The sequence below is a fragment of the Ranitomeya variabilis genome, chromosome 6, assembly GCF_051348905.1.
Source record: "Ranitomeya variabilis isolate aRanVar5 chromosome 6, aRanVar5.hap1, whole genome shotgun sequence".
In the NCBI taxonomy this organism is placed as follows: domain Eukaryota; kingdom Metazoa; phylum Chordata; class Amphibia; order Anura; family Dendrobatidae; genus Ranitomeya; species Ranitomeya variabilis.
In genome coordinates, this window is record NC_135237.1 from 584800896 (window position 1) to 584813661 (window position 12766).

At 45.5% G+C, this 12766-nt stretch overlaps 1 protein-coding gene across 7 annotated transcripts in view; it reads left to right on the top strand.

Moving 5' to 3' along the window:
• The first annotated feature begins 4489 nt into the window (after window positions 1-4489).
• LOC143783200 (uncharacterized) overlaps window positions 4490-12766 on the top strand; it is a 128163-nt gene continuing 119886 nt past the window's right edge. For 5 of the 7 annotated variants that reach the window (XR_013217119.1, XM_077271612.1, XM_077271614.1 and 2 more), the window contains exon 1: window positions 4497-4692. Coding sequence is in view for 4 of the 7 variants with exons in the window: in XM_077271612.1 (XP_077127727.1) it covers window positions 4684-4692 (9 nt within the window). In the remaining 3 variants the exon portion in view is untranslated. Of the gene's footprint in view, window positions 4693-12766 lie in introns of all 7 variants that reach the window. The other 2 variants (XM_077271616.1, XM_077271620.1) reach the window with 2 other exon arrangements.

The following is a 12766-nucleotide window of genomic DNA, read 5'->3' on the forward strand; positions in this document are numbered from 1 at the left end:
CCCCCCCCATATAAGGCCGATCTCCCCCCATATAACTCCGATCTCCCCCTATATAACTCCGATCTCCTCCCCCATATACCTCAGATCTCCCCCCATATAACTCCGACCTCCCCCATATAACTCAGATCTCCCCCCATATAACTCCGATCTCTCCATATACCTCAGATCTCCCCCATAAAACTCCGACCTCCCCCCATATAACTCAGATCCCCCCATATACTTCCGATCTTCCCCATATAAACTCCGATCTCCCCTCATATAACTCCGATCTCCCCCATATAACTCCGATCTCCCCACATATAACTCCGATCTCCCCACATATAACTCCGATCTCCCCCCATATAACTCCGATCTCCCCCCATATAACTAAGATCTCCCCCATATAACTCAGATCTCCCCCCATATAAACTCCAATCTCCCCCCATATACAGTACAGACCAAAAGTTTGGACACACCTTCTCATTTAAATATTTTTCTGTATTTTCATGACTATGAAAATTGTATATTCACACTGAAGGCATCAAAACTATGAATTACCACATGTGGAATTATATACTGAACAAAAAAGTGTGAAACAACTGAAATTATGTCTTATATTCTAGATTCTTCAAAGTAGCCACCTTTTGCTTAGATGACTGCTTTGCACACTCTTGGCATTCTCTTGATGAGCTTTAAGAGGTAGTCACCGGGAATGGTCTTCCAACAATGTTGAAGGAGTTCCCAGAGATACTTAGCACTTGTTGGCCCTTTTGCCTTCACTCTGCGGTCCAGCTCACCCCAAACCATCTCGATTGGGTTCAGGTCTGGTGACTGTGGAGGCCAGCTCATCTGGCGTAGCACCCCATCACTCTCCTTCTTGGTCAAGTGGCCCTTACACAGCCTGGAGGTGTGTTTGGGGTCATTGTCCTGTTGAAATAAATGATGGTCCAACTAAACGCAAACCGGATGGAATATCATGCCGCTGCAAGATGCTGTGGTAGCCATGCTGGTTCAGTATGCCTTCAATTTTGAATAAATCCCCAACAGTGTCACCACCAAGCACCCCCCCCATCACACCTCCTCCTCCATTCTTCACGGTGGGAACCAGGCATGTAGAGTCCATCCGTTCACCTTTTCTGCGTCGCACAAAGACACAGTGGTTGGAACCAAAGATCTCAAATTTGGACTCATCAGACCAAAGCATAGATTTCCACTGGTCTAATGTCCATTCCTTGTGTTCTTTAGCCCAAACAAGTCTCTTCTGCTTGTTGCCTGTCCTTAGCAGTGGTTTCCTAGCAGCTATTTTACCATGAAGGCCTGGTGCACAAAGTCTCCTCTTAACAGTTGTTGTAGAGATGTGTCTGCTGCTAGAACTCTGTGTGGCATTGACCTGGTCTCTAATCTGAGCTGCTGTTAACCTGCGATTTCTGAGGCTGGAGACTCGGATAAACTTATCCTCAGAAGCAGAGGTGACTCTTGGTCTTCCTTTCCTGGGGCGGTCCTCATGTGAGCCAGTTTCTTTGTAGCGCTTGATGGTTTTTGCCACTGCACTTGGGGACACTTTCAAAGTTTTCCCAATTTTTCGGACTGACTGACCTTCATTTCTTAAAGTAATGATGGCCACTCGTTTTTCTTTACTTAGAATTTGTATTATGGCAAGAAAAAAGCAGCTAACAGTCTGTTCAGTAGGACTATCAGCTGTGTATCCACCAGACTTCTGCACAACACAACTGATGGTCCCAACCCCATTTATAAGGCAAGAAATCCCACTTATTAAACCTGACAGGGCACACCTGTGAAGTGAAAACCATTCCCGGTGACTACCTCTTGAAGCTGATCAAGAGAATGCCAAGAGTGTGCAAAACAGTCATCAAACAAAAAGGTGGCTACTGTGAAGAACCTAGAATATAAGACATATTTTCAGGTGTTTCACACTTTTTTGTTCAGTATATAATTCCACATGTGATAATTCATAGTTTTGATGCCTTCAGTGTGAATGTACAATTTTCATAGTCATGAAAAAACAGAAAAATCTTTAAATGAGGTGTGTCCAAACTTTTGGTCTGTACTGTACCTCAGATCTCCCCCCATATAACTCCGACCTCCCCCCATATAACTCCGACCTCCCCCCATATAACTCCGATCTCCCCCCATATAACTCCGATCTCCCCCCATATAACTCAGATCTCCCCCCATATAACTCAGATCGCCCCCCATATAACTCTGACCTCCCCCCATATAACTCTGACCTCCCCCCATATAACTCAGATCTCCCCCCATATAACTCCGACCTCCCCCCATATAACTCCGACCTCCCCCCATATAACTCCGACCTCCCCCCATATAACTCCAATCTCCCCATATAACTCCGACCTCCCCCCATATACCTCAGATCTCCCCCCATATACCTCAGATCTCCCCCCATATAACTCAGATCTTGCCCCATATAACTCCGACCTCCCCCCATATAACTCCAATCTCCCCACATATAACTCCAATCTCCCCCATATAACTCCGACCTCCCCCCATATACCTCAGATCTCCCCCCATATACCTCAGATCTCCCCCCATATACCTCAGATCTCCCCCCATATACCTCAGATCTCCCCCCATATAACTCCGACCTCCCCCCATATAACTCCAATCTCCCCATATAACTCCGACCTCCCCCCATATACCTCAGATCTCCCCCCATATACCTCAGATCTCCCCCCATATACCTCAGATCTCCCCCCATATACCTCAGATCTCCCCCCATATAACTCTGACCTCCCCCCATATAACTCTGACCTCCCCCCATATAACTCAGATCTCCCCCCATATAACTCCGACCTCCCCCCATATAACTCCGACCTCCCCCCATATAACTCCGACCTCCCCCCATATAACTCCAATCTCCCCATATAACTCCGACCTCCCCCCATATAACTCCGACCTCCCCCCATATAACTCCGACCTCCCCCCATATACCTCAGATCTCCCCCCATATACCTCAGATCTCCCCCCATATACCTCAGATCTCCCCCCATATAACTCCGACATCCCCCCATATAACTCCGACCTCCCCCCATATAACTCCAATCTCCCCATATAACTCTGACCTCCCCCCATATAACTCTGACCTCCCCCCATATAACTCAGATCTCCCCCCATATAACTCCGACCTCCCCCCATATAACTCCGACCTCCCCCCATATAACTCCGACCTCCCCCCATATAACTCCGACCTCCCCCCATATAACTCCAATCTCCCCATATAACTCCGACCTCCCCCCATATACCTCAGATCTCCCCCCATATACCTCAGATCTCCCCCCATATAACTCAGATCTCCCCCCATATACCTCCGACCTCCCCCCATATAACTCCGACCTCCCCCCATATAACTCCAATCTCCCCACATATAACTCCAATCTCCCCCATATAACTCCGACCTCCCCCCATATAACTCCGACCTCCCCCCATATACCTCAGATCTCCCCCCATATAACTCCGACCTCCCCCCATATAACTCCGACCTCCCCCCATATACCTCAGATCTCCCCCCATATACCTCAGATCTCCCCCCATATAACTCAGATCTTGCCCCATATAACTCCGACCTCCCCCCATATAACTCCAATCTCCCCACATATAACTCCAATCTCCCCCATATAACTCCGACCTCCCCCCATATAACTCCGACCTCCCCCCATATAACTCCGACCTCCCCCCATATACCTCAGATCTCCCCCCATATACCTCAGATCTCCCCCCATATACCTCAGATCTCCCCCCATATAACTCCGACCTCCCCCCATATAACTCAGATCTCCCCCATATAACTCCGATCTCCCCCCATATAACTCAGATCTCCCCCACATATAACTCCGACCTCCCCCCATATAACTCAGATCTCCCCCCATATAACTCTGATCTCCTCCCCCATATACCTCAGATCTCCCCCCATATAACTCTGATCTCCTCCCCCATATAACTCAGATCTCCCCCATATAACTCCAATCTCCCCCCATATACCTCAGATCTCCCCCCATTTACCTCCGATCTCCCCCCATATACCTCAGATCTACCCCCAATTTACCTCCGATCTCCCCCCATATACCTCAGATCTCCCCCATATACCTCAGATCTCCCCCCATATAACTCTGATCTCCTCCCCCATATAACTCAGATCTACCCCCAATTTACCTCCGATCTCCCCCCATATACCTCAGATCTCCCCCATATACCTCAGATCTCCCCCAATTTACCTCCGATCTCCCTCCATATACCTCAGATCTCCCCCTATACCTCAGATCTCCCCCCATATACCTCCGATCTCCCCCCATATACCTCAGATCTCCCCCCATATACCTCAGATCTCCCCCATACACCTCAGATCTACCCCCTCACTTTCCGGCATGCTGCACACAGATTAAACCACCTGCAGCTCCACGCTGTCACGTGACTCTGTGACGTCAGACGATGTCTCCTTCTCTGGTATTTAGCCTCCACCATCTTTACTGTTGGCAGGGTCCAGTCATTATTACGTCACTTCCGGCATGCTCCAGGAAGCGCCTGTCATTACGCGCCTGGTCACATGGTGCTGACGTCATCGCAGGTCCTTCAGCTGTGCCAGCAGTGTGGGAGAGAGTTGTTACCTCGGGTGTCAGGCGACGTATACGGAGGAGAAACGGAGGAGACTCGGCTCCTGCACCCCGTGTTATGTGTCAGGTGAGAGGCCGCAGGGGGTTGTGGGAATTTGTAGATTCTCCAGAGGCTGAGGGGGAAGCAATTAAGACCCCATTCACATCTATAGGGAGAAATGTACAGACCCCATTCACATCTATAGGAGAAATGTACAGACCCCATTCACATCTATAGGAGAAATGTACAGACCCCATTCACATCTATAGGAGAAATGTACAGACCCCATTCACATCTATAGCAGAAATGTACAGACCCCATTCACATCTATAGGAGAAATGTACAGACCCCATTCACATCTATAGCAGAAATGTACAGACCCCATTCACATCTATAGAGGAGAAATGTACAGACCCCATTCACATCTATAGGAGAAATGTACAGACCCCATTCACATCTATGGGGAGAGAAATGTACAGACCCCATTCACATCTATAGGAAAAATGTACAGACCCCATTCACATCTATAGGGAGAAATGTACAGACCCCATTCACATCTATAGAGAGAAATGTGCAGACTCCATTCACATCTATAGGAGAGAAATGTACAGACCCCATTCACATCTATAGGGAGAAATGTACAGACCCCATTCACATCTATAGGAGAAATGTACAGACCCCATTCACATCTATAGGAGAAATGTACAGACCCCATTCACATCTATAGGAGAAATGTACAGACCCCATTCACATCTATAGCAGAAATGTACAGACCCCATTCACATCTATAGGAGAAATGTACAGACCCCATTCACATCTATAGCAGAAATGTACAGACCCCATTCACATCTATAGAGGAGAAATGTACAGACCCCATTCACATCTATAGGAGAAATGTACAGACCCCATTCACATCTATGGGGAGAGAAATGTACAGACCCCATTCACATCTATAGGGAGAAATGTACAGACCCCATTCACATCTATAGAGAGAAATGTGCAGACTCCATTCACATCTATAGGAGAGAAATGTACAGACCCCATTCACATCTATGGGGAGAAATGTACAGACCCCATTCACATCTATAGGAGCAATGTACAGACCCCATTCACATCTATAGGAGAAATGTACAGACCCCATTCACATCTATAGGAGAAATGTGCAGACCCCATTCACATCTATAGGGAGAAATGTACAGACCCCATTCACATCTATAGGAGCAATGTACAGACCCCATTCACATCTATAGGAGAAATGTACAGACCCTATTCACATCTGTAGGAGAAATGTGCAGACCCCATTCACATCTATAGGGAGAAATGTACAGACCCCATTCACATCTATAGGGAGAAATGTACAGACCCTATTCACATCTATAGGAGAAATGTGCAGACCCCATTCACATCTATAGGGAGAAATGTACAGACCCCATTCACATCTATAGGAGCAATGTACAGACCCCATTCACATCTGTAGGAGAAATGTACAGACCCCATTCACATCTATGGGGAGAAATGTACAGACCCCATTCACATCTATAGGAGAAATGTACAGACCCCATTCACATCTATAGGAGAAATGAACAGACCCCATTCACATCTATAGGAGAGAAATGTACAGACCCCATTCACATCTATAGGAGAAATGTACAGACCCCATTCACATCTATAGGAGAAATGTACAGACCCCATTCACATCTATAGGAGAAATGTGCAGACCCCATTCACATCTATAGGAGAAATGTACAGACCCCATTCACATCTATAGGGAGAAATGTACAGACCCCATTCACATCTATAGGAGAAATGTGCAGACCCCATTCACATCTATAGGAGAGAAATGTACAGACCCCATTCACATCTATAGGAGAAATGTACAGACCCCATTCACATCTATAGGAGAAATGTGCAGACCCCATTCACATCTATAGGAGAGAAATGTACAGACCCCATTCACATCTATAGGAAAAATGTACAGACCCCATTCACATCTATAGGAGAAATGTACAGACCCTATTCACATCTATAGGGAGAAATGTACAGAACCCATTCACATCTATAGGAGAAATGTGCAGACCCCCTTCACATCTATAGGAGAAATGTACAGACCCCATTCACATCTATAGGAGAGAAATGTACAGACCCCATTCACATCTATGGGGAGAGAAATGTACAGACCCCATTCACATTTATGGGGAGAGAAATGTACAGACCCCATTCACATCTATAGGAGAAATGTACAGACGCCATTCACATCTATAGGAGAAATGTACAGACCCCATTCACATCTATGGGGAGAGAAATGTACAGACCCCATTCACATCTATGGGGAGAGAAATGTACAGACCCCATTCACATCTATGGGGAGAGAAATGTACAGACCCCATTCACATTTATAGAGGAGAAATGTGCAGGCCCCATTCACATCTATAGGAAAAATGTACAGACCCCATTCACATCTATAGGAGAAATGTACAGACCCGCTCTCCCCGCTCCAATCTGTCCTGAATGCTGCTGCCAGGATCATATTCCTCGCCAACCGTTACACCGATGCCTCTACCTTGTGCCAGTCATTACACTGGCTACCCATCCAATCCAGAATCCAGTACAAAACTACTACCCTCATCCACAAAGCACTCCATGGCTCAGCACCACCCTACATCTCCTCTCTGGTCTCAGTCTACCAACCTACCCGTGCCCTCCGCTCTGCTAATGACCTCAGGTTAGCATCCTCAATAATCAGAACCTCCCACTCCCGTCTCCAAGACTTTACACGTGCGGCGCCGATTCTTTGGAATGCACTACCTAGGTTAATACAATTAATCCCCAATCCCCACAGTTTTAAGCGTGCACTAAAAACTCATTTGTTCAGATTGGCCTACCGCCTCAACGCATTAACCTAATTATCCCTGTGTGGCCTAATAAAAAAACAACAACATAATCACGTTCCTCCATCATGTTCTCATACACTTTATGCAGTTAATAGCCTCTGTGTCTGTACTGTTACATACTTAGGCAGTTAACTGGTTCATGCAGCTTTACATGAACACCCGAGCCTTACACTATGGCTGGTCCAAATAACTAAAGCAATTGTTACCATCCACCTCTCGTGTCTCCCCTTTTCCTCATAGATTGTAAGCTTGCGAGCAGCAGGGCCCTCATTCCTCCTGGTATCTGTTTTGAACTGTGATTTCTGTTATGCTGTAATGTCTGTTGTCTGTATAAGTCCCCTCTATAAGTTGTAAAGCGCTGCGGAATATGTTGGCGCTATATAAATAAAATTATTATTATTATATTATTATTATTATTACAGACACCATTCACATCTATAGGAGATAAATGTACAGACACCATTCACATCTATAGGAGAAATGTACAGACCCCATTCACATCTATAGGGAGAAATGTACAGACCCCATTCACATCTATAGGAGAGAAATGTACAGACCCCATTCACATCTATAGGAAAAATGTACAGACACCATTCACATCTATAGAGGAGAAATGTACAGGCCCCATTCACATCTATAGGAAAAATGTACAGACCCCATTCACATCTATAGGGAGAAATGAACAGACACCATTCACATCTATAGGAGAGAAATGTACAGACCCCATTCACATCTAAAGGAGAAAAATGTACAGACCCCATTCACATCTATAGGGAGAAATGTACAGACCCCATTCACATCTATAGGGAGAAATGTACAGACACCATTCACATCTATAGGAAAAATGTACAGACGCCATTCACATCTATAGGAGAAATGTACAGACACCATTCACATCTATGGGGAGAGAAATGTACAGACCCCATTCACATCTATGGGGAGAGAAATGTACAGACACCATTCACATCTATAGGAGAAATGTACAGACCCCATTCACATCTATAGGAGAAATGTACAGACACCATTCACATCTATGGGGAGAGAAATGTACAGACCCCATTCACATCTATGGGGAGAGAAATGTACAGACCCCATTCACATCTATAGAGGAGAAATGTACAGACCCCATTCACATCTATAGGGAGAAATGTACAGACCCCATTCACATCTATAGGAGATAACTGTACAGACACCATTCACATCTATAGGATATAAATGTACAGACACCATTCACATCTATAGGAGAAATGTACAGACCCCATTCACATCTATAGGGAGAAATGTACAGACCCCATTCACATCTATAGGAGAGAAATGTACAGACCCCATTCAAATCTATAGGAAAAATGTACAAAAATGTACAGACCGCATTCACATCTATAGAGGAGAAATGTACAGGCCCCATTCACATCTATAGGAAAAATGTACAGACCCCATTCACATCTATAGAGGAGAAATGTACAGACCCCATTCACATCTATAGGGAGAAATGTACAGACCCCATTCACATCTATAGGGAGAAATGAACAGACACCATTCACATCTATAGGAGAGAAATTTACAGACCCCATTCACATCTATAGGAAAAATGTACAAAAATGTACAGACCCCATTCACATCTATAGGGAGAAATGAACAGACACCATTCACATCTATAGGAGAGAAATGTACAGACACCATTCACATCTATAGGAGAAATGTACAGACCCCATTCACATCTATGGGGAGAGAAATGTGCAGACCCCATTCACATCTATAGGGAGAAATGTGCAGACTCCATTCACATCTATAGGAGAGAAATGTACAGACCCCATTCACATCTATAGGAGCAATGTACAGACCCCATTCACATCTATAGGGAGAAATGTACAGACCCCATTCACATCTATGGGGAGAAATGTGCAGACCCCATTCACATCTATAGGAGAGAAATGTACAGACCCCATTCACATCTATAGGAAAAATGTACAGACCCCATTCACATCTATAGGAGAGAAATGTACAGACCCCATTCACATCTATAGGAGAGAAATGTACAGACCCCATTCACATCTATGGGGAGAGAAATGTGCAGACCCCATTCATATCTATAGGAGAAATGTGCAGACCCCATTCACATCTATAGGAGAAATGTACAGACCCCATTCACATCTATGGGGAGAAAAATGTACAGACCCCATTCACATATATGGGGAGAGAAATGTACAGACCCCATTCACATCTATAGGAGAAATGTGCAGACCCCATTCACATTATGGGGAGAGAAATGGACAGACCCCATTCACATCTATAGGAGAAATGTACAGACCCCATTCACATCTATAGAGGAGAAATGTACAGACCCCATTCACATCTATAGGGAGAAATGTACAGACCCAATTCACATCTATAGAGGAGAAATGTACAGACCCCATTCACATCTATAGGAGCAATGTACAGACCCAATTCACATCTATAGGAGAAATGTACAGACCCTATTCACATCTATAGGAGAAATATGCAGACCCCATTCACATCTATAGGGAGAAATGTACAGACCCCATTCACATCTATAGGAGCAATGTACAGACCGCATTCACATCTATAGGAGAGAAATGTACAGACCCCATTCACATCTATGGGGAGAAATGTACAGACCCCATTCACATCTATAGGAGAAATGTACAGACCCCATTCACATCTATAGGAGAGAAATGTACAGACCCCATTCACATCTATAGGAGAGAAATGTACAGGCCCCATTCACATCTATAGGAAAAATGTACAGACCCCATTCACATCTATAGGAGAAATGTACAGACCCCATTCACATCTATAGGAGAAATGTGCAGACCCCATTCACATCTATGGGGAGAAAAATGTACAGACACCATTCACATCTATAGGAAAAATGTACAGACCCCATTCACATCTATAGAGGAGAAATGTACAGACCCCATTCACATCTATAGAGGAGAAATGTACCGACCCCATTCACATTTATAGAGGAGAAATGTACAGACCCCATTCAGATCTATAGGAGAAATGTACAGACCCCATTCACATCTATAGGAGAAATGTACAGACACCATTCACATCTATGGGGAGAGAAATGTACAGACCCCATTCACATTGTACAGACCCCATTTAGTGGACGTAGTATATATGGACTTTTCCAAAGCTTTTGATACGGTGCCACACAAAAGGTTGTTACATAAAATGAGAGTAATGGGGATAGGGGAAAATATGTGTAAGTGGGTTGAGAGCTGGCTCAGGGATAGGAAACAAAGGGTGGTTATTAATGGAGCACACTCGGACTGGGTCACGGTTAGCAGTGGGGTACCACAGGGGTCAGTATTGGGCCCTCTTCTTTTTAACATATTTATTAATGACCTTGTAGGGGGCATTCAGAGTAGAATTTCAATATTTGCAGATGACACTAAACTCTGCAGGGTAATCAATACAGGGGAGGACAATTTTATATTACAGGATGATTTATGTAAACTAGAAGCTTGGGCTGATAAATGGCAAATGAGCTTTAATGGGGATAAATGTAAGGTCATGCACTTGGGTAGAAGTAATAAGATGTATAACTATGTGCTTAATTCTAAAACTCTGGGCAAAACCGTCAATGAAAAAGACCTGGGTGTATGGGTGGATGACAAACTCATATTCAGTGGCCAGTGTCAGGCAGCTGCTACAAATGCAAATAAAATAATGGGATGCATTAAAAGAGGCATAGATGCTCATGAGGAGAACATAATTTTACCTCTATACAAGTCACTAGTTCGACCACACTTAGAATACTGTGCACAGTTCTGGTCTCCGGTGTATAAGAAAGACATAGCTGAACTGGAGCGGGTGCAGAGAAGAGCGACCAAGGTTATTAGAGGACTGGGGGGTCTGCAATACCAAGATAGGTTATTACACTTGGGGCTATTTAGTCTGGAAAAACGAAGACTAAGGGGTGATCTTATGTTAATGTATAAATATATGAGGGGACAGTACAAAGACCTTTCTGATGATCTTTTTAATCATAGACCTGAGACAGGGACAAGGGGGCATCCTCTACGTCTGGAGGAAAGAAGGTTTAAGCATAATAACAGACGCGGGTTCTTTACTGTAAGAGCAGTGAGACTATGGAACTCTCTGCCGTATGATGTTGTAATGAGTGATTCATTACTTAAATTTAAGAGGGGACTGGATACCTTTCTGGAAAAGTATAATGTTACAGGGTATATACACTAGATTCCTTGATAGGGCGTTGATCCAGGGAACTAGTCTGATTGCCGTATGTGGAGTCGGGAAGGAATTTTTTTCCCCATGGTGGAGTTACTCTTTGCCACATGGGGGTTTTTTGCCTTCCCCTGGATCAACATGTTAGGGCAGAGGTCCCCAACCGCCGGTCCGCGGACCAGGACCGGGCCGTTGGGGTTTTTCAGCCGGTCCGCGGCGCCCCTGTTCAGCGGTCACGTGGGACCGCTCATTAGAGAAATTAATAGGCTGCTCCACCTCCCATAGGGGCGGAGCCGCATAATTCATTTCTCTAATCAGCGGTGCCGGTGACCGCTGATAGAGAAAGAGGCTGCGGCACCGAAGACCAGCTGTCCGGGGGAAGGAGCGGGACGCCGGGAGCAGGTAAGTATTACATATTCACCTATCCTCGTTCCACACGCCGGGCGCTGTCTCCATCTTCCCGGCGTCTCTCTCTCCGCACTGACTGCAGGTCAGAGGGCGCGATGACGCATATAGTGTGCGCGCCGCCCTCTGCCTGATCAGTCAGTGCGGAGAGACGCCGGGAAGATGGCGCCGAGGAGCTGCAAGCAAGAGAGGTGAGTATGTGTTTTATTATTTTTATTGCAGCAGCAGCACGGCTATGGGACAATAATGGACGGTGCAGAGCACTATATGGCACAGCTATGGGGCAACGGTGCAGAGCACTGTATGGCACAGCTATGGGGCAATAATAAACGGTGCAGAGCACTGTATGGCACAGCTATGGGGCAATGGTGCAGAGCACTATATGGCACAGCTATGGGGCAATGGTGCAGAGCACTATATGGCACAGCTATGGGGCAATGGTGCAGAGCATTATATGGCACAGCTATGGGGCAATAATGGTGCAGAGCACTGTATGGCACAGCTATGGGGCAATAATGGTGCAGAGCACTATATGGCACAGCTATGGGGCAATAATGGTGCAGAGCACTGTATGGCACAGCTATGGGGCAATAATGGTGCAGAGCACTGTATGGCACAGCTATGGGGCAATAATGGTGCAGAGCACTATA